General features: G+C 34.6%; 1 protein-coding gene across 1 annotated transcript in view; it reads right to left on the bottom strand.

Moving 5' to 3' along the window:
- Positions 1-313: 313 nt before the first annotated feature.
- LOC126888578 (uncharacterized) overlaps positions 314-23,660 on the bottom strand; it is a 66,501-nt gene continuing 43,154 nt past the window's right edge. Inside the window, exon 3 of the mRNA XM_050656927.1 lies at positions 314-451. Within this exon, the coding sequence (XP_050512884.1) occupies positions 314-451 (138 nt within the window). The remainder of the gene's footprint in view (positions 452-23,660) is intronic.

Genomic DNA, 23,660 nt, shown 5'->3' with positions numbered 1-23,660 from the left:
TACAACGCACTGAGTCAAATAGAATATGATGACAAGACAGTGATAGTTTTGAATATTTGACATGGCATCGGGAATATTTTGAGTTGTTAATTAAATAATATTGATATAAGTGCATTTATGTGATTAAAGTGTATTTGATAAATAATTGATTTAAGACGTGAACTTAAGAAAAAGTAGGAATAGCCGTAAAATATTTGCGAATTATGTACCGCTGGCCTTAAATAGCTTTTTCTAAATTGTATTATAATACGAATACTGTACATTTTAAGGATACTAAACACATATTATATAAAATAATACAACATTATGTTTGTTACTTACCAGCTTGAGCAGCAAAATGTAAGGGGGTATTTCCTTCATTGTCTGGTTTATTGGGATCTAATCCTGGTAAATGTAGAATTTGTTCTAGTAAATCTATCGATCCATTTGAAGCGATGTAACTTAATATCGTCTAAAATAAAAAAAAAATCAATTAGGTGATTGATTAATACTTCAACGTTGGCATCATTTTTATTTTAACGAGTAAAGTTGGATCGAAACTACTTCAAATTCACTTTTTAAAGTAGAAGTGCGGGTAATTATAATTATAATTATTGCGAGACTTTGATAGCGATATGGCGCCAAAAGCAGAGGTAAGACGAATTATGTATTTTTCTCTGATTGTTCTGGGATTGTTTTGTTTCTGACAAATTTTGATAAAAGAGTAACTCTAACAATAGCTAGATAATATTAAAATGTCAGTAAAATCTTGACGCATGAATTCAAAGTATCTTTATTTTTTTGGAATCTTTTACACGAAGATTCTAGTAATAGCATCTAGCTCCTCCAACTAATCCTACTCTCATGTCCTCTCTACTTCTTCTTGATGTGCCTATCCGGGACGAATGTTGGCGATCATAGCAATCTTGATCTTGCCTGCAGCATTATGAAAAAGCAGCTGCACAGATGGTGTTGAACCAGGTTCTGAGTTAAGAGGATCGGTACGTTTTTTCGGCTGCAATGCTATTCTAATGGGGATTCATTTTTTTTTTCGAATCCTGAGAAAACTAATAAGTATTTTAAAAAAATTTAAACGCCGAATGAAAGATTACGTTATTAGCGAGGGCCGAAAGTCCCTGAGAACTTCTATAATGTTTATTTTAATAAGTTACAGGGGTGAAAAACTAAGGGAAAATTTAGTGTTAATTTTAATTTTAAATATCTAATTCAAAATAAACTTTTTATTTATTCTAAGGGACTTTCGGCCCTCGGTAATAATTTAGTCTTTCATTCTGCGTTTAGATTTTTCAAAAAGATTTATTGGTTTTTTCAGGATTCGAAAAAAATGAACACAATGTCCGTTGTAATATTTTCCAAATCTATCTTTGTCATACAACGCACTTAGTCGAATAGAATATTGTCAGCCAGACACTGACAATCAGTGACAATTTTAAATACTTATTTGACATGAATCGAGAATATTTTTAGTTGTTGATAAAATATTGTTCTGAAGCTATTTTCTTGTGGCATTTTTACAATTTTAACTTTTAATTTTTACAATTTTAAAAATAATTTTTTAATAATATTGTGGCTTATTTCCCATTATAAATAGTTAAAGTTGATAAAATAATATTGATATAAGTGTATTTGATAAATAATTGATTTAAGAGGTGTGTGTGTGTGTGTGTGTGTGTGTGTGTGTGTGTGTGTGTGTGTGTGTGTGTGTGTGTGTGTGTGTGTGTGTGTGTGTGTGTGTGTGTGTGTGTGTGTGTGTGTGTGTGTGTGTGTGTGTGTGTGTGTGTGTGTGTGTGTGTGTGTGTGTGTGTGTGTGTGTGTGTGTGTGTGTGTGTGTGTGTGTGTGTGTGTGTGTGTGTGTGTGTGTGTGTGTGTGTGTGTGTGTGTGTGTGTGTGTGTGTGTGTGTGTGTGTGTGTGTGTGTGTGTGTGTGTGTGTGTGTGTGTGTGTGTGTGTGTGTGTGTGTGTGTGTGTGTGTGTGTGTGTGTGTGTGTGTGTGTGTGTGTGTGTGTGTGTGTGTGTGTGTGTGTGTGTGTGTGTGTGTGTGTGTGTGTGTGTGTGTGTGTGTGTGTGTGTGTGTGTGTGTGTGTGTGTGTGTGTGTGTGTGTGTGTGTGTGTGTGTGTGTGTGTGTGTGTGTGTGTGTGTGTGTGTGTGTGTGTGTGTGTGTGTGTGTGTGTGTGTGTGTGTGTGTGTGTGTGTGTGTGTGTGTGTGTGTGTGTGTGTGTGTGTGTGTGTGTGTGTGTGTGTGTGTGTGTGTGTGTGTGTGTGTGTGTGTGTGTGTGTGTGTGTGTGTGTGTGTGTGTGTGTGTGTGTGTGTGTGTGTGTGTGTGTGTGTGTGTGTGTGTGTGTGTGTGTGTGTGTGTGTGTGTGTGTGTGTGTGTGTGTGTGTGTGTGTGTGTGTGTGTGTGTGTGTGTGTGTGTGTGTGTGTGTGTGTGTGTGTGTGTGTGTGTGTGTGTGTGTGTGTGTGTGTGTGTGTGTGTGTGTGTGTGTGTGTGTGTGTGTGTGTGTGTGTGTGTGTGTGTGTGTGTGTGTGTGTGTGTGTGTGTGTGTGTGTGTGTGTGTGTGTGTGTGTGTGTGTGTGTGTGTGTGTGTGTGTGTGTGTGTGTGTGTGTGTGTGTGTGTGTGTGTGTGTGTGTGTGTGTGTGTGTGTGTGTGTGTGTGTGTGTGTGTGTGTGTGTGTGTGTGTGTGTGTGTGTGTGTGTGTGTGTGTGTGTGTGTGTGTGTGTGTGTGTGTGTGTGTGTGTGTGTGTGTGTGTGTGTGTGTGTGTGTGTGTGTGTGTGTGTGTGTGTGTGTGTGTGTGTGTGTGTGTGTGTGTGTGTGTGTGTGTGTGTGTGTGTGTGTGTGTGTGTGTGTGTGTGTGTGTGTGTGTGTGTGTGTGTGTGTGTGTGTGTGTGTGTGTGTGTGTGTGTGTGTGTGTGTGTGTGTGTGTGTGTGTGTGTGTGTGTGTGTGTGTGTGTGTGTGTGTGTGTGTGTGTGTGTGTGTGTGTGTGTGTGTGTGTGTGTGTGTGTGTGTGTGTGTGTGTGTGTGTGTGTGTGTGTGTGTGTGTGTGTGTGTGTGTGTGTGTGTGTGTGTGTGTGTGTGTGTGTGTGTGTGTGTGTGTGTGTGTGTGTGTGTGTGTGTGTGTGTGTGTGTGTGTGTGTGTGTGTGTGTGTGTGTGTGTGTGTGTGTGTGTGTGTGTGTGTGTGTGTGTGTGTGTGTGTGTGTGTGTGTGTGTGTGTGTGTGTGTGTGTGTGTGTGTGTGTGTGTGTGTGTGTGTGTGTGTGTGTGTGTGTGTGTGTGTGTGTGTGTGTGTGTGTGTGTGTGTGTGTGTGTGTGTGTGTGTGTGTGTGTGTGTGTGTGTGTGTGTGTGTGTGTGTGTGTGTGTGTGTGTGTGTGTGTGTGTGTGTGTGTGTGTGTGTGTGTGTGTGTGTGTGTGTGTGTGTGTGTGTGTGTGTGTGTGTGTGTGTGTGTGTGTGTGTGTGTGTGTGTGTGTGTGTGTGTGTGTGTGTGTGTGTGTGTGTGTGTGTGTGTGTGTGTGTGTGTGTGTGTGTGTGTGTGTGTGTGTGTGTGTGTGTGTGTGTGTGTGTGTGTGTGTGTGTGTGTGTGTGTGTGTGTGTGTGTGTGTGTGTGTGTGTGTGTGTGTGTGTGTGTGTGTGTGTGTGTGTGTGTGTGTGTGTGTGTGTGTGTGTGTGTGTGTGTGTGTGTGTGTGTGTGTGTGTGTGTGTGTGTGTGTGTGTGTGTGTGTGTGTGTGTGTGTGTGTGTGTGTGTGTGTGTGTGTGTGTGTGTGTGTGTGTGTGTGTGTGTGTGTGTGTGTGTGTGTGTGTGTGTGTGTGTGTGTGTGTGTGTGTGTGTGTGTGTGTGTGTGTGTGTGTGTGTGTGTGTGTGTGTGTGTGTGTGTGTGTGTGTGTGTGTGTGTGTGTGTGTGTGTGTGTGTGTGTGATCCTGGCATCAGACAAAATCTATTTGCCACAAAACATGTAAATTCTTAATTACATTAAATTATTTCATATTATCTATTTCTAAATCATACCGCTATATTTGAATTTCTGATAAAATTAATGATGGAATCTAGTACCGCTTTATCTGAGGAAGAAAGGAGAGCTGTAATATTTAGTGGCAATGGACACTCGTGATGAATTAGTTCTTGATACAGAATTGAAGAAGATTGAGAGTTCAGAGAACAATCTAGAAATATATGATTTAGATCACCAATGGATATATTGTCACAACTACAGACAGGGGAGTTAATTATTCCAATTTTATATAAGTGAGATGGAAAGCGAGCATGGTTCAATTTTAAACGAGTCAATACTGACATGTGTGCTCTATTATAATTAAAGGTGAAATGAGGAATGTTTTTTGGAAGTGTAGGGCGAATTCTGAAATAATGGTTTGTAGATTTACTTGCAATTCTTTTGTTATCAGTTTCCCATTTCCTTCTGATATTAGGTTTGAGAGCATTATTCAAATCTTTTAAATTAAATACTTTGTCAATATGGTGGCAACTGTGACTACTTTTTGCGGCTATATCCGCAATTTCATTACCTTCGACTCCGCAATGTCCTTTCGTCCAAATAAACGAAACAGTTACATTATTTTGTTTAAGATCCATAATTAATTTTTTAATGTTCAAAATTAAGGCATTTCGGAATTGGTTTATTGGGTGACCGCTAATAGCTTGTAATGCTGATTTTAAGTCTGAAATTATTGCCACATTCGTGCATGTTTGAGTTGCACACCATTTTAGTGCCTTTTCAATAGCAAAGGACTCGGCGGTAAAAATGGAATAATAATTTGAGATTCTGTACTTTTCAATATGATTTATGTTTGAAACATAAAATGCCGAACCTGTATTTAGCTCCGTTTTTGACCCATCTGTATATATTTTAGTTAAGTTCGACCCGAGACCATTCACAATGGATTTTATCATGACTTGGTTTAAGATATTACAATCTGAATACCGAGGGAATATGGTGATAGGTTTGTCAATTATAGAATCGAAACTGTGTGCATACAATGGTATTTTATTAAGTTTAACAATATCATTTTGAAATAAGTTTGTATCAATAAATGCATCTGCCAAAGGAGGAGAGTTTTTCTTTTTCCAATAATGATATGTCAAATTCTCAATTACAAGAAAGTTAATTTTTGCGATCAAATCACTGTTGTAACATCCATATTTTAATAGAATTTTATTTGCTAAAAACTGTCTTCGAAAACTAAGAGGAAGTTCTTGAGACTCTGCCAGAATGGCATGATTTGGTGAAGATGCCATGGCTCCCAAACATATTTTCACAGCTCTATATTGTATTCGATCAAGAGTAAGTTGGTTCGTATTGGAGGTAGAACCATAGAGAGTAGACCCATAATCCAAAATCGAGCGAATATAAGACTTGTAGAACATAACGAAATTTGTTGATCCGCGCCCCAGCTCTGTTTGGAGAGGAAGCGCAGAAGATTAATTCCCTTTTCACATCTTTGTTTGACATACTTATTGTGACTGGTCCATAGAAGTTTACTATCTATAATTATACCTAAATATTTATATTCTTTTACGATAGGAATAGTGTATTTACCTATAGAGAAATTATCGACTAACTGTGATTTAAGAGGTGAACTTTATAAAAAGTTATTTATTGTGTATTATTTATGGAAGATAGAAGCAGAGAATACAGACATTAATGGTCCAAGAGCTGTGAGACATTTTTGAGTAGGTATTTTAGGCAACCTGAAAATTTTTCAGCTGACTATTCCATGATAGCCTAATACAAAAATGCCGGTCTGGCTGGAGGGTAGCGGTTATTTTCCCCAAAAATCCCCCCCAAAGTTAAACAAAAGGGTAAAAATTGTTATTACAAAAAATATCATTGACGTGACTTTAAAGTAAATTTATATATTCAAATATAAAGAAAATAAACAGGCCATGCGATTTAAGGGCGATTTTAACTCTGCAAGATACTTGCATGGGCGCCCCAGGATTATTTTCAGGGGATGCATCTGCTTCAGAAGATTTCATCTGAATCTGTACATACTATTAAGAAGTATATAATATACAACTATACATGCATAGCTATGTATGTACATTCCTTCCGGACAGGGAGGTGCAATTGTTATTTGACAGGGTATTTTTTAATAATAAAAATAAATATTCTAAAAAAGACAGGTTTTTTTTTGGTGAAATTTTCCAATTGTCAGGTGATCAAAAAAATTACGCGTGAATATAAATGAAAAGCGCTATAGGTCAGCAGCAGTGTGAGAAAGATCGTATACCGATAGCTGTTTGCGTCCTCTGTTGTAGCTGAGCGAGTCCGTTCGCAGGAGAAAAATCACATAACCTGGCCATATCCATGTTGTTGTTTCTCGAAACGTTAGAGTAATTATTATATATTATAGTTTTTTAAGTAACTTTTTCTTAATTAAAGAAAAATAATACGTATTTTACAATAGACTTTTCAAATATGATAGAAAAAGACAAATTTATTATTATAAATATATAGGTAGAAAAGTATAAAACTATAAACTAAATTATTTCTGTGGCCGAGTCTTGTACTTCTTCTTCAAACTCCTCATCTGAGCCTTAATATTCATTCTCTTCCTCTTCGTCAGACTCCCCTCGAGACTCAGATTCCTTAGTTGTATCATTAATTAGTTTAGTTGCTACGTATTCTCCGTCCTTTTATACGGAGTCGAAGCCTGGACAATCACATGCTCATCTGAAGAAAGACTTACCGTTGTTGAGATGTGGAGTTATCGAATACGTAACAAACACGGAAACATTAAGAAAGATGAAAAAGGCAAAAGAAATACTCAACACTATGAAGGAAAGAAACATGAGCTACTTTGGTCATATACTAAGAAATAAAAAACGTGATGTGATTGGTTATATAAGGAAAAGTATTAAGCATTGGTTATATAAGTAAGAATACGTAGCAACTCAATAAATTAACCACTAATTAATTTTTCATTAATTCTAAATACATATTACAACTATTTACAGATCAGGTAGAAGAATCTAAGTATCGAGGGGAGTCTGATGAAGAAGAAGAGAATGTATATTTATTTTAGCTCATTTTTCTTTCCTTCATAGTGTTGAGTATTTCTTATTTTGCCTTTTTCATCTTTCTTAATGTTTCCCTGTGTGTTAAGTGTTGTGTGCATGATATTTTTTACATTATTCGATAACACCACATCTCAACAATGGCAAGTCTTTCTTCAGATGCGCCCGTGATTGTCCAGGCTTCGACTCTGTATAAAAGGACAGAGAATACGTAGCAACTTAATTAATTAATCACAGATTATTTTTAATTAATTCTAAATACATATTACAAGTATTTACAGATCATGTAGAAGAGGAATCTGAGTCTCGAGGAGAGTCTGACGAAGAAGATGAGAATGAACATTTAAGCTCCGATTAGAAATTTGAAGAAGAAGTACAAGATTCGGACACAGAATTAATTTAGTTTATAGTTTTATACTTTTCTACCTATATATTTATAATAATAAATTTGTCTTTTTCTATCATATTTGCAAAATCTATTGTATAGTACGTATTATTTTTCTTTAATTAAGAAAAAGTTACTTGAAAAACTATAATATATAATAATTACTCTAACGTTTCGAGAAACAACAACATGGATATCGCCAGGTTATGTGATTTTTCTCGAGCGAACGGACTCGCTCAGCTACAACAGAGGACGCAAACAGCTATCGGTGTAAGCTCTTTCTCAAACTGCTGCTTACCTATAGTGGTTTCATTTATATGCACGCGTAATTTGTTTGATCACATGGCAATTGGATAATGTCACCAAAAAAAACGTGTCTTTTTTAGAATATTTATATTTAAAATTAAAAAATACCCTGCCAAAATAACAATTGCACCTCCCTGTCCGGAAGGAATGTACATAGGTATGCATGTATAATTGTATATTTTATACTCATTAATAGTATGTACAGATTCAGATGAAATCTTCTGAAGTTCAGATGCACCCCCTGAAAATAATCCTGGGGCGCCCATGCAAGTATCTTGCAGAGTTAAAATCGCCCTCAAATCGCCTTGTCTGTTTATTTTCTTTATATTTGAATATTTAAATTTACTTTCAAGTCATATCAATGATATTTTTTTGTAAAAAAATTTTTACTCTTTTTTTAAATTTGGGGGGGATTTTTGGGGAAAATAACCGCTACCCTCCAGCCAGACCGGCATTTTTGTATTAGGCTATCATAGAAGAGTCACCTGAAAAATTTTCAGGTTGCCTAAAATACCTACTCAAAAATGTCTCACAGCTCTTATACTATAAGATATATTCTGTGATCCAAGTATTTTGTTGTTAAAGATGTTCAAAATTGAAAGCGTTCCATAGTAACAATATATTATTAAAAAATCACTTAAACACTTTTCCTCTCTTCTCGATTGAGTATTAGTTTTTGTTGTAGGTACATATAAATTATTACAATCACTATTACAATCACAATTACTACAAAAGTAAGAAAGGACACCTAATAGGAGATAAGCAGGGGAAGCTAGATAGCTGGCAAGAGCATTTTAGAGAGCTACTTAATGAAGAACCAGATGGAAGTGATGAGGGGCAACTGGAAATTATAGAGGAAGTTAACGAGTCGAAGGAAACAACGGCGTGGGAGAAATAAGAAAAATCATACATAGCATGAAAAACAATAAAAATGCAGGCAGCAATGGTATTACTGCAGAATTAATCAAGCATGGGGGAGAAGCACTTGTAACGCGAATATATGTAGTCTGCTGACGAAAATCTGGGAGCGAGAGGAAATGCCGGAAGTATGGAGGGAGACAATAGTATGTAGTTTTGTCCAAAATCGGTCTTGGTCTTGCAGTCTTGGTCTTGTTCTTGCGTTTTCGCAAGACCAAGACCAAGACCACTTTATTTTAGCAAGACCAAGACCAAGACTGACCGTGCAAGACTTGAGCAAGAACAAGACTAAGCCTGCGAGACTCTTGCGTCTTGCAGTTAGGATTGAGTGTCATTTTAGGGAATATAGTAGTTCGGGTATATGTTTAGAAACTATGAGACGCAAAAAAAAAACAAAAATTTGGAAAATTGGACTTATGCGGATTATGAACAATACAATAAACATACCTAGCGGATCAAAATATTCATTAAAAGAACACTTGACATATTTATTTGACACGTACTCAGAGGCCATAATAAATTATTACAATGTAAAAATAAAATATTTTGTAATAGATTCTGTCCTAGCAGACGACGGCGACGCACGGCGCACACCTTCGCTCTGAAATTAATTGTATGTAATTGTCTATTTAGATTTTGAGAATGCTCTCCTTTCATAAAATAATCTGTGTTGTGACGCCGACAGTATCTTGAAACTTTTTAAAGTTGATAAAAATATAATACAACACACACTCAATTGTTTTTCCGTGAGTAGGATTCTAAATACCAGATCGTATAACTATTAAACATCACATTAAACATTGTACTTTTACCCTTTCTGCAGAGTGTTCAATTTTATATCAATGGGTCAAACAAAATTCCTTTCTTTAGAAGTTTATGTCATTTATTTTGGTTTTTGTGTTTTAACCATGTTTTAGCGCATAATGTAATATAAGCTTATTAAATGCAAATGTTTAAAGAAACAGACTGATTCCCGTAGGATATGGTAGATAGCTCAGTTAGTGAGAGTATAGGCAGGGATAGTGTTTAGATCGTGGGTTCAAACCTGGTTCAAATCCCTCCCGATGTGAGGTGTTTACGACATTTATTAATTTGGTCGGTTTTTACTATGTCTACAGGGTGAGGCAGATAAAGGTCCTATTAGAAATACCTATCTCGAAAACTAAAGGCAACAGAATCATGAAAATGGGAACGAAGGGGTTTTAAAGAGTGATCTATTTAATGAGAATATTTTCATCTATTTCCTACTTCCGATTATACCGGATGTTGCTTACAACTTCGTTTTTATTAATGGGGCGCTCTGTATATTTTTACATTTTTAAACTCTTCTCGATGTCTTCGTTGTTAAAATATGAGGTTTTGTAATGTTACATAGGGTAGTTTAACACAGAATTACATTTTTTTCTTATATTCGTAGCACTATTCACACCCTGTAGAATTGTAGAAGTTTGACATCAAAAACTCTATTTATGTTCATCTGATTTTTAATATAGTCTACTATTGTTAAGAATTGTTAGTATGTATAGCTAAATTTTTAATTTTAGAATAAAAATAAATAAAATAAAAAAAAAAATGATCGAAACACGGAATGAGTATTTTCTGAGTTTTCTTAAATGGAACACCCTGTATTTTAGTATTGAAATGAAATGATATGTTATGGTACTTTTTTATTTCTTAAGCATTCCTCATACTTAACTGCTTTAGTTTGTGAGTTATTGGTGATTCAAGCCAAATATTAATTGCAACAAAAAATACGTGACATTTTATTAGGTTGGTCGTAAACATTCAATCGCAAATAATTAGGTTAATTATTTGCGTAAAAACACATATTAATAATTTAGGAATACATATTAATCTAGACTAGACTGATCCTAAAAATTACTAATAATGGTTGAGCTATCAAAATAGCGACGTAGTTAACATTGTGGCGCGATTAAATAAAAAAGTACCATAAAATATCATTTCATTACAATACTAAAATACAGGGTGTTCCATTAAAGAAAACTCAGAAAATACTCATTCCGAGTTTCGACCAACCCTGTATACAAAATGCAACATTTAAATATACATACTAATAATTTTTAACAATAGTAGATTATATTAAAAATCATTTGAACATAAATAAAGTTTTTGATGTCAAATAACTACAATTCTACAGGGTGTGAAAGTTGCTACGAAGTTAATAAGAACACGTAATTATCTTTTAAACTACCCTATATAACATTACAAAACCTCATAGACTTATAGAAAGAAGGCATGGAAGAGAATTCAGAAATGTAAAAATATACAGGGTGTTCCATTTTAAAAACGAAGTTATATGCAACTTCCGGTATAACTTGAAGTAGGAAATAAATAAAAATATTTTCATTAAATAGATTACTCTTCAAAACCCCCTATTCCAATTTTCATGATTCTGTTGTTTTTAGTTCTCGAGATATTTCTAATAGGAAGGTTGCCTCACCCTATGTGTTAAGTCAAGCTGAAAATGTACCTATACTGTTACGTTATTCTAAGATCTAAAGTAACGTTTAATAAATAGCAATATGCTAGTGGGTAACTGCCAGACTTGCAAGACTCTTGCTGCAAGACCAAGACCAAGACCAAGACCGGGAGTGCAATACCAAGACCAAGAAGAAGACCAGGTGTATTAGTGCAAGACCAAGACCAAGACTCTCTAAGTCTCGTCTTGGTCTTGCATTTGGGCAACATTAATAGTATGCCCTATCTATAAGAAAGGAGACAGGGCAGTGTGCGAAAACGACACGGGTGTCACTCTCCTAGACGTAACATATAAGGTACTCTCCAGAGCCATAATAAGCAGACTGGAAAGACACTTACACTAGCAGGTTGGTAAATACCAGGGAGGATTCAAAAAGGGCAGATCCACCATAGTTCAAATATTCGTGATGGAAATAATTCAGAGTAGAACGTACGAGCAACAGTTAAAGCTAAACCTCCTCTTTATGGATTTCAAACAATCTTACGATTCTGTGATAAGAAGTCGTCTGTACCAGGCTCTACAGGTACTCGGAATTCCGGGAAAGATTATCAGACTAGCAAAAATGACCTTAATAAAGACCGATAATAGGGTAAGGATAGAAGGAAGTCTAACAGGAAAATTTGAAGTTAAAAGGGGATTAAAGCAGGGAGAAGTACTCCTGGAGAAGTAGTCCAGAGTACTCTTCAATTTCTTGTTGGAGACACGATTGAGAGAGAAAGGAATACGAACGAAAGGTATGATCTATGACAACAGAAGATAGGTTCTGGCCTTTGCGGTCGATGAAGTGCTAACAAGAACTGAAAGGGAGCTTCTGAGGATTTTTAAACTCTTTGAAGTAAAGGCTAAGCAGTATGGACTGAGGATTAACGAGCAAAAAAACAAAGTCTTTGGAAATGGGACAGACCGCATATGAAGAAACACCACTGCAGACTACCACAGACAACGAAAGTAAAGAGTATAGCTTCAAAAAAATGACAGAGTTTGAGTCTCCTTCTCTTTCTTTAGCCCATTTCTATCCAACTTTGGACATAGGACTTCCCCAAATCTTTCCATTTCCGTCTGTCCTTGGCTGCACTTTTTCAGTTAGTTCCTGCAGCTTTAACAATATCGTCCTTCCATCGCATCTGAGCCTTTTCCTCTTTTTCCTGTCCACGGTCTCCAGTTTTGTATCTCAGCATTCCATCTTTTATCTTCCTGTCTCGCATTGTGGCCCGCAAATCTCCATTTTAACCCTGTTATACAGTGCGGTGGAATAAGTGTGCCCCCCCTGTTAACTTGTTTATTTTAAGAATTTAAGCAAAACTCTCGGACAGGTCGATTTTTAAACTAACCATAGTATATTATAGCGTCAACTTTTCGAACTTTACGCGATCCCTCTTCAGGTGATAGCCATAACTTTGATTTTTTTAAATGGGAAAGTACATCATGTGACACCTCATTTAAAAGCTCTTAAAATACTGAGTTCAAAAATGTATAATACTTTAATCCTGTTTGAGAGCGTAGGCGCAAAATTTCAGTCGAATTCTTTCTAAATGCAATCATTTTTTTCGAATCCTGAAAAAACTAATAAATATTTTTGAAAAATTTAAACGCAGAATAAAATATTACAGTATTCTCGATGGTCCAAAGTCCCTGAGAACTCCTATAATGTTTATTTTAATAAGTCACAGTGGTGGAAAAATGAGAAAATTTAGTGTGATTTTTAATTTCAAATATATCATTCAAAGGAAACTTTTTGTTTCTTCTAAGGGACTGTAAGCCCTCGATAATAATCTAATCTTTCATTCTGCGTTTAAATTTTTCAAAAACACTTATTAGTTTTCTCAGAATTCGAAAAAAATTAATGCGTTTAAAAAGAGTTTGACCGAAATTTTGGACCTACGATCTCAAAAAGGATTAAAGTATTATACATTTTTGAAATCAGTATTTTAAAAGCTGTTAAATGAGGTGTCACATGATGTACTTTACCTTTTAAAAAAATCAAAGTTATGCTTGTCACCTGAAGAGGGATCGTGTAAAGTTCGAAACGTTGATGCTATGATATACTATGATTAGTTTAAAAATCGACCTGTCCGAGCCTTTTGCTTATATTCTTAAAATAAACAAGTTAACAGGGGGGGGGGCAACACTTATTCCACCGCACTGTATGTTCAGTTAAATTTGTTACTTTTGTTTTCTCTCTTAACCATTTGTTTGATTTTATGTCTTGTAGTTTTGTTCCCAATATGGATCTTTCCATGAGTTTGAGTATCTAGGAATAACTCTTACAAGTAAGGGGGAAGAAATCCAAGAAATTGGGAAGAGAATTTCGATAGGAAGGAAGATTGTCGGAGCACTACACAAACTACTAAGAGCAAAAAATATTTCCGGAGAGAAAAAATTGAGATTATACCGAACAGTGATCCAGCCAGCGCGGTAGTCCTTTACAGAAGCGAAACATGGGTCATGAACAAAGATCAAGAAAATATGCTGAATATCTGAAAGCTGAGTGTCCTATGGAAGATATTCGGGGGAGTAAAAGTCAATGAAAACGTTTGGAGGAGATGAACAAACGCAGAGATCAGAGAGCTGTACAGGAAACCAGCAATAAGCCAGATCGTCAGAACAAAGAGACTTACTTGGTAAGTTCATCTTTCGAGAATGGCGGACAGAAGATGGGCAAATGACTCGCTGATAAGAGGGGAAGGAAATAGGACAACAGGACGATTAAGAATAAAGTGGCTAGAAGCGTGTAAGGAAGACCTGGAAACAATCGGGATAACAAATTCGGGAGAACTGCGGCCACGGACAGGAGAAAATGGATGAAAAACGTGGAGAAATTCCAAGTCATGGGTCTTTAAGGCCTGTTGAGCTACAAATATATATTTTTTAACCATGAAATACCTGAGTATTGAGAAACGTTTATATCGATATACATTTTTAATATTTCCTATTAACAACCCATTCATTCCGGCGCGCGGCGCGGCGTTCTCATTATTGTTTACTTAGTATCAGTGGACGGATGTAAAACATCAACAATTTATTAATAGTGAAATAATATATCAGGAGTATACTACGGTTTGAAGGTTTATTTAGCTCCGACAAATCGATCAGCAATTTTAGCAGGTTTAACAGGCGCGTGTGAAGTATGTTGATAAATGCTAGAATTATATATTTGAAGAAACAGATAAAATTATGTTTATTCTTTGAAAAATAAACTTTATACAATAAGGCACCTCCATTAACACGTCTATTTCAAATGCGATTGCCCCACATATTGATCGTCTATAATTATTATATGAAAACAAATCTAACATTTTAATACTAAAAAGATTTGAATAACGTTCTGCTGTGCTGCGAAAATAAATTGCAAATTCTCCTAATATTTGAAGAACTCCAAGACAAGCAAAAATATGGTCTTAACTCTTAACTGATAATGTCATCATCATCATCATTCAACCCGGATCTATACACTTCTGGAAATAGGGCTCCCTCAGTATTTTTCTTGTATCTCTGTTTTGAGGAGTTTGCATCCAATTTTTGTAGATCCGTTTTATGTCATAAGACCATCTTATTGGCGGACGACCTCTCCTTCGATAGGCTTGTTGTCTTGGTCTCCAGTGTATTATTCGCTCTGTCCATCTGTTATCCGGCTTGACACTGATCAAAGACTTTTCTTTTGAGACACATAGGCAGTTCTGACTTAACCCTAACTTGCTACACTTATTTTTTAAACTCAATCTGCTACACCGGGGTACAGTGGCACCTCAAATAAAATCGACCTAAAATATTTATATATGTATATATAAGAACGTACATATGACAAAAACAATCGTAAGATAACCTGTTAAGGGTCTATTTTGTATACAAAAATTTTTTAATATATTATTATCCACAAGTTAGGCATATTTTTTTTGATGCTGCAAACAAATTAATTTTTTGCGTTGGGCACATCTAACTCTGGATTTCCGATCTTCGCTTCTGGGACAAAATGTGCATCTGCCTCTGGTAGAAACCGGTCTTGTTGGTACTTCTACTGGATTAGGTATTTTTAGTACATTGCAAATAGTTTCGCGAAGTTCACGCCTCAAAGTCGAACATTCCAAACGACTTTCCATTTGAGGTTTCACTAAATCAAGTGCCAGTTTTTTTAGATAAGCTCTTCTGCTGACAAGAATTTTCTTTTCTGGGGCATTGGAACCACGTAAAAGGATCATCGAGTTATATCCCACAATGTTGAGCAGGTTGTAAAAAAGGCACAATGGCTAACGACGCGTCTTTCTATTTGTAGAATAAGTGTGACAGTTGGTCCAGGGTGTCCACTCCTCCCTTAGTGGAATTATAAAATCGAATGATATCAGGAAGGTCAGTGGTATTTAATTCGTCACCCTTTTCATGAATTTTTGAAAGCATTATAACAACTTTTTTTTTAGTTTTTGGTGGACAATATGATAAGAGTGTAAGTTGTTCACTATAACAAAACATGGCAGAATTTATTTGCCTGTACATTTATTTGCTTGTACCAACAAGGGTACAAATATTCTTGTCTAAAAGGAATTTCGATGTGTCTATAGATGTGAACCAGTTGTCCATTGTCAAATTCCTGTTGGTTTCTTGAAACGAAGAGGGAAGTCTATCGCAATAATACTGGGATACAGGAATATCACGTGGTGTGGAACCTTTGCCTACATAAACCTTAGCGTCAAGTACAAAAGCTGTTTCAGCATCACACCACATCACAAGTTTAATTCCATATTTGTCGGGTTTGGAAGGTATGTACATTTTAAATGGACATCGGCCGCGGAAACCAACTAACCGTTCATCAATTGTAGTATACATTGAAGGCACATATAGGGTTTTCATTTTATTTATGGATCTTTCAAAAACTTCTCAGAATGCCGCAAGTTTGTCTGTCTCTCTGCTTTGACCTCTGGTGTCTTTATCGTCGAATCGAAGGCAGTTTACTAAAAATCAAAATAGTGCTTCTGGCATTGTCGCCCGAAATATTGGTATGCCAGTGTCTTTATCAAAAATATCTTTGGTGAATACTCCATTCATTTTAATTACTCCTAGACCGGGCAGTATCGTCGCCCCCGCTAGCGAAATTATTCCGATTCGATTTTTTTGCACAAACTTATTCAAAAAGAGGTTCTTATAACATATCCACAGGGTGCCGGGCGGTACCGTGGTCGAAAAATTGTTTAAACAATTTTCTTTAAACAAATTCACAAAAATAATTATTTCATTTCGGACATTTTTTTTAGATAAATTGGCTTATTCTGAGCAAAAAAGGTCTCTTGTCATTTTTTTCTAAAATTCATTGTTGTCGAGTTATATGCGATTAAAAATTTGAAAAATGCGAAAATGGCCATTTTCAAGGCTTAATAACTCGATTAAACATTATTATTGTGAAATTCAAAAAGTCACCAAATCAAGTTTCAAATCCCTTCTTCAAGGTCCTGAAGAGATTTTTGTCATTATTGTATTAGAAAGCTGTTATTTTTAATTATTAACAATTAGCGCTATAGTCCAGGATATATCGTCGCTCCCGTTAGTGAAATTATTTCGATGCCATTTTTTTGCAGAAACTTACTCAAAACGAGGTCCTTATAACATATCCACAGCGTGCCGGGCGGTGACGTGGTCGAAAAATTGTTTAAACAATTTTTTTAAACAAATTCACAAAACTAATTTTTTCCCTTCTAACAAATTTTTTTAAGATAATTTGGGACATTCTGAGCAAAAAATGTCTTTTGTGATTTTTTTCTAAAATAGATTGTTGTCGAATTATACGCGATTTATAATTTTAATAATGCGAAAATGGCCATAAGTTTTTACACTATATATCGCTCACTTTTTTGAAGACAATGGTGTCTGCTTTGAGCTTTTAGTCTTATTCCAGTAAAAGTTATGAATCTTTTAAAGTACAAGGTGCAGAATCGTAAATTGCAAAGTTTAATCGCAAAATTTGACTGACAAAATTTAAAATATAGATTTTAAATCAAATTAAAAAATAAAAATGAGTACAAAGAAGTTTTCTGGAAAGTTTTGGATCAAAATAGATAGATAGAGAGATAGAGTTTTGGATAGAAAACAAATGGTGCAACTTTTAACATCTACGTTATAAATCCACAAAATAACGCTAATTTTTCGAGATACTGATCATTGATGTCGAATGGCTAATTTTGGTCTTACTTTATGTTTTTGATGGTGCTGAAAATGAAAATCAAATTTATTTTGAACTTTATGTGGGAGAACATTGTCAAAATCGCAATTTTGCCCTAAAATTAAAAAAAAAATACACCATGTTTTTCTTAAAATTAAAAGTTGCACTATATTTTTTTTATCACACATTTAGACCTAAAACTTCCCATAAAACTTTTTTGAACTCTATGGTTTAACATAAACGTAATCAAATAGATAAATTTTAAATTTTGTCACTTACATAATTTTTGCGATTTAACTTTGCAATTCACGAATCTGCACCTTTGATTTTTTAAAACTCATAACTTTTATGTAGAAAAGACTGAAAGATTGTTGCTTCCAATAATCTTCATTAAGGTGAGAAATATATGCTGTAGAAATTTTAGAAAAAAATATTAAAATGGAACAGAGTTGTAGCGAGTTAAGGTGAAACAGTAGCGATCAACAGGTAGCCAAAACGCGTTCCAAGATTACGGCTGTAATTTTGAATATTTTTTCGAGATATTTGGCACACGTATTCGTAATATAATAAAGAATGGCGGTACAGAGCCCAATTTGAAAAATATATTAATATGTGGAAATTACTCTGTAATTAAATACAATATTAAAAAAACGAGCCTGTACCGCCATTAAGGAGAACAAAAAAATACACTTTCTTCAAATAAACTTTTTTATCCGATGCCTAGATTTTGTGTCATTTTGGAACTACTAATGAAATAAAAAATTTTAGTAGTTCCAAAATGACACAAAATCTAGGCATCGGATAAAAAAGTTTATTTGAAAAAAATGTATTTTTTTGTTCTTCTTAATGGCGGTACAGACTTGTTTTTTTAATATTGTATTTAATTACAGAGTAATTTCCACATATTAAGATATTTTTCAAATTGGGCTCTGTACCGCCATTCTTTATTATATTACGAATATGTGTGCCAAATATCTCGAAAAAATATTCAAAATTACAGCAGCAATCTTGGAACGCGTTTTTGCTACCTGTTGATCGCTACTGTTTCCTCTTAAACGTTAAAGTTCGTGACCACTATTTTTTTTTTTCATTTTTAGGTTAAAATTGCGATTTTGACAATGTTACCTCACATAAAATTCAAAATAAACCCCTTTTTCATTTTCAGCACCATCGAAAACATAAAATAAGACCAAAATTCGCCATTCACCGTCCATGGTCAGTATCTCGAAAAATAAGAGTTATTTTGGGGATGTATAACTTCTATATTAAAAGTTGCGCCATTTTTTTCTATTGTACATTTGTAACTAAAACCTCCCATAAAACTTCTTTGTACTCTATGCTTTAACATAAACGTGATTAATAAAATAAATTTTAAATTTTGCCACCCAACTTTTGCGATTAAACTTTGCAATTCACGAATCTGAACCTTGTACTTTAAAAATTTCATAACTTTAAGTAGAATAAGACTAAAATCTTACAACAGATACCGTTGTCTTCAAAAAGGGGAGCAACATATATACAGTATACAAACCTTAGAAAAAAATATTAAAATGGACAAGAGTTGTAGCGAGTTTTTCGCTACAAACGCAAAAATACTTGATTTCACTTTTTTTATTTTTATGGTAAAATTGCAATTTTGACAATATTCCCCCACCTAAAATTTAAAATAAATTTCATTTTTGGTTTCAGCACCGTCAAAAACATAATCCAAGGCCAAAATTAGCCATTCACCACCCATGGTCAGTAGGTATCTCGAAAAATAACCGTTATATTGGGGATTTCTAATGTCGATAATAAAAGTTGCACTATTCTTTTTCTATAAAAGATTTTGATCTAAAATCTTTCAGAAACTTCTTTATACTCTCTGTTTTAACATAAACGTGATTAAAAGGCTAAATTTTAAATTTCGTCACTCAACTTTTGCGATTAAACTTTGCAATGCACAAATCCGCACCTTTTCCTTTGAAAAATTCATAACCTTTACCAGAATAAGAGTTAAAGCTTGAGACAGGTACCGTTGTCTTCACAAATGTTAGGGCTATATACTGTAAAAATTTCAGAAAAAATATTAAAATGGAACAGAGTTGTAGCGAGGCAAACGCAAAAAAACATGATTTTATTTTTATTTATTTTTAGGGTAAAATTGCGATTTTGACAATGTTCCCCACATGAAATTCAAAATAAATCTCATTTTCGTTTTCAGAACCATCAAAAACATACAGTATGTCTAAACTGGCCATTCACCTCTCCGTGGTCAGTACCTCGTCATTTTGGGGGTGCCTGCCGTTAGCCTCATATCATCAGCCAATTTTGATTTCGACGAAAACACAAGATTCGATCCATTAATAAAACTATGTTTTTCACCCGCATGTAGTATAATAAGTATTATGTCTCTTTCTATCAGTATCGGTAAGTTTTATGGATTTTATACTTTCGTCTTGCCAAATCCGTTTTATTCAATCTTTAGCAAACATCCCCGTTTGTCTAAATAAACAAATAAAGTGTGTTCTGTTTTAAAATTATTATAGTTACTTAAAAACTCTTTTTCTGTTTTCAAAACGTGATTTATGTTTTGTCTCATTAAGGCATCACACATGCGTTTATGTACGGATTGAACTGATTGCAAGGGACCTCCATTGTTCATTGGCCATCGTCCTCCTATGACGCTAACAGCCCAAGTGCACTTGCCTCCCCCATTGTCCACCTTAAAGTATCTCTGTCCGTGGCTGCTCTCCTCCAGTTATTGACCCTCACTATCTCTATAGCATCGATTCTCGCTTCGTCTATCTACCTCTTCCTTGGTCTTCCTGCTGGCCGACGTCCCACCATAGTTCCGCTAGCGTTCTACTAAGTGTTCTGTCATTACCCATTCTTATAAGGTGACCTGTCCAGTGCAATCTTTGTAATTTTTGCATAATTTGCTTTAAAGGGTTCTTTGTAATATTGGTATAACTCGTGGTTGGATATTAGTCTCCATATACTATTGTCACAAATTGGTCCCAATATCCTCTTTAATATTTTTCTTTCGCAAATTAAATATTACTTGATTGAGATTTAAAACACGTCTCGCCATTTTCACTATCAATATACAATAAAACTTTTAGTCAAAAGTACTGCTATGAAAACACTAAAGTAGGTACCTACCAATTTACAGCAGGTTTGAGAGTATCGCTAAAGTAAGGTTTTCAGTTTTTCCAAATGATCAAAAACCAATGTACAGGCTATGACGGATTCAATAAATATCTACGCTGATGTTAATTTCTCAAAGGTCATTACTTAGAACCACACGAAATTCTAGATAGTAACTAATCTGCTTATAAAAATATTTTAGAAGTAAATACAAAATAAAAATATGTTTCAATAGTCTAAATTTTTTATAACCTTGTTAATATGAAAGTCTTTTTAACACATTGAGTGCCACCATGGTAACACAAAAATAGGGTTCCACAGTTGTCAGTTGTCAAAATGAAGAAAACAAATATAAAACATGGTCTTAGTATGCCAGTTTAAGAAAAACCTGTAAAAACCTGATTTGGTTGTTATATGACGTCATTTTTAGTATGTATCCGCATTCGATACACGCGGCCACAATAAGCCTATTTTATTATTGTGGCCGCGTGTATTTAACGCGGATCCATCCCTGGCAACACTGTAAGCAAACTGTAAATCACGTGTCCGGCATTTGTTTCAGGCTGGAACTAGTCACAACTTGAACATTTTGGCAGTAGGTTGTACGCAGTGTTGCCACTCGCATTTCTCTAGATTATCCGATGATCGCTCGAAAAATATCCGATTTGTCACGAAAAGGTACGCTAGGTCGAAAATTATTCTGTTATTAAAATCAATGTTGCCAATGTTATTCTTTTACTCCCCTTAACAACCATCAAATAACAAAATCCGTTGTTCGTACGCCAATCAGTTGATTGTAATCAATTATCATTATGATAATTAACATAACTAATTGATTAATTAATTATTAATTATCAATTAACGTAACGATTATTAACATAATTGATTAATTAATCAATTAATCTCATAATTGTAATCAATTATGTTTTCAGCAACTCAATCAAAGTTGACATTGACAGTAATTAAATATTTGATAATGATTAGTTGATTCCATTTCTGATTAGCGTTCGAACAACCGGCCCTTTAATCTGCTGGATTCTCTGTTTCACAGTTTAAAAAATTTCGTTTATAGATGAAAATCTCGTATCCTAGCTGATTACCTAATTCATGTATGTAAATACTATTTACTTACTATTATTATATTATTCGTATTTTGTATTATCGTAAGTGTTAAATTCTAAGTAAATAAATAAATCTAAATATTTCATTATTTGGATCGTTATATTTATTATAATTATTTAAGTAAAAAAAACACTTTTAAATATTATGTTATTAAAACCTAATAACTACCCAAAACTATGTACTAGAAAAATAAATAATAAATAAATCAATACAAAAAAGCTAAAAAGGTCAATGCTTTTAAAATGCATTATTTTTTCGAGTTCTGAGAAAGCTAATAAGTACTATTTAAAAATTTAAACGCAGAATGAAATATTACATTATTACCGAGGGCTGAAAATCCCTGAAGATAATTTTTATTATAATAAGTTACAGGGGTGAAAGAAAAAGAGAATGTTGAGTGTGATTTTTAATTTCAAATACCTCATTTAAAAGAAACATTTTTTTTTATTCTAAGGGACTTTCGGCCCTCGGTAATAATGTAATCTTTCATTCTCCGTTCAAATTTTTCAAAAATATTTATTAGTTTTCTCAGGATTAGAAAAAAAAAATACGTTTAAAGATTATTTCAAACAGACGTTTACTTAAGCACTGCACTACATAAAATGAAAATAAAACTAAATCGTGCGTGAATAAGCTTTCATAAGTTTAAAGACTAAAAACTAAAAACTCATAAATAACATCGGAGGGCAGACGGTTTCTGAAATTTGGATTGGATTAGTATGCCTTAAGTGGAGGCACTTGTGCATTTAAATTCTAAACAAAAGAATTGGCACATATCCCTTTTGTCAAAAGATGAAAAGTATCGGATGTCGGATGTCACTAATATTCATCCAGTATTAAAATTTGGGTGGAACCAAAGAAAAATAATGTGTTGTTGGTGTTGGCAATATATGGATGAGAAAGATTTGGTAGATGGTAGATACACTGAAAAATATACGCAAATATCCGATTTATTTAAAGGTACGCAGAAGATACGACAACTCTCAAAAAGGTACGCAAATCGGATAATTATCCGCCGATTGGCAACGCTGGTTGTACGTTATCGTTACTTGTGGTGTGTTGTTTTCATAAAAATTATAGTTTGCTTGATAAATTACTGCTTTTGTGATAAAAAAATGGCGTACGAGAAAGGTCAATCGGTGGCAAGTGGAGTAGTACTTACACTCCTAAACAATCTGCTTGACCAGGGGAGAACGAGAACACTCCATACTGGCAATTACTATACGAGTGTTGAACTAGCTCATACACTCATAGACCGGAAGACGCACTTAGTAGGAACACTGCGTACAAATAGAAAGCTCAACCCCAAAGATATTCTATCGAAAAAAATAAAGAAGCACGAAATTGTCGCAGCCGAGGGTAATACAGGTGTTGTTGTTCTGAAATGGAAAGATAAAAGGGACGTTCTAGTTCTTAGTACTAAACACAACGATCAACTTGTAACAGTGAAACAAAGAGGAGGTGAAGTACAAAAGCCCAAAATAGTTGTCGGTTATAACAAATCTAAAGCCTTTATTGATCTTTCTGATCAAATGAAAGCCTACTCATCATCTCGCAGGAAAGGCCTAAAATGGTACCGTAAATTGGCAATTGAGCTCCTTCTGGGCAGGCACTGGTAAACGCATACATATTACATCAAGAAGTAGTAAATGAAAAAATGTCTATCACAAAATTCGAAGAAAATCTTATAATGGAATTATTACATTCTCAGATCGACATACATGAGCCTACAGAACCAGAGGTGTCCAACACAGTCTAACATTATTTAGAAGAAAGTCAAGGTAATGGTAGAAAAAGAGGCCGATGTGTAAACTGTTATAAGAAAATATCACAAGAGACGGGTACAAAAGCTGCAAAATCTCAAGCCACCCAAAATAAATTTAGATGTGTCCCATGCGAAAAATATTATTGTTTAGTGTGTTTTTTGATACCCACAAATGCTTTATAAACTGATATTTTTTCTAAAAGGTTCTTTATTTATGTAGAGGATTAATTATTTCCTTTTTGTATGTTTTATAAAAAAGAACATTATTTAGTTTAGTGTTTTGAAAACCATATAAGCGTTTTGTAGTTATTTTTTTATGTATCTAGAAACAGTTTCATTTCGTTAATTTTATCGAA

This window comes from Diabrotica virgifera, chromosome 7 (assembly GCF_917563875.1).
Source record: "Diabrotica virgifera virgifera chromosome 7, PGI_DIABVI_V3a".
NCBI classification, from domain to species: domain Eukaryota; kingdom Metazoa; phylum Arthropoda; class Insecta; order Coleoptera; family Chrysomelidae; genus Diabrotica; species Diabrotica virgifera.
Note: the sequence above shows the minus strand (reverse complement) of the source record. Positions and strands in the feature narration are given on the sequence as shown.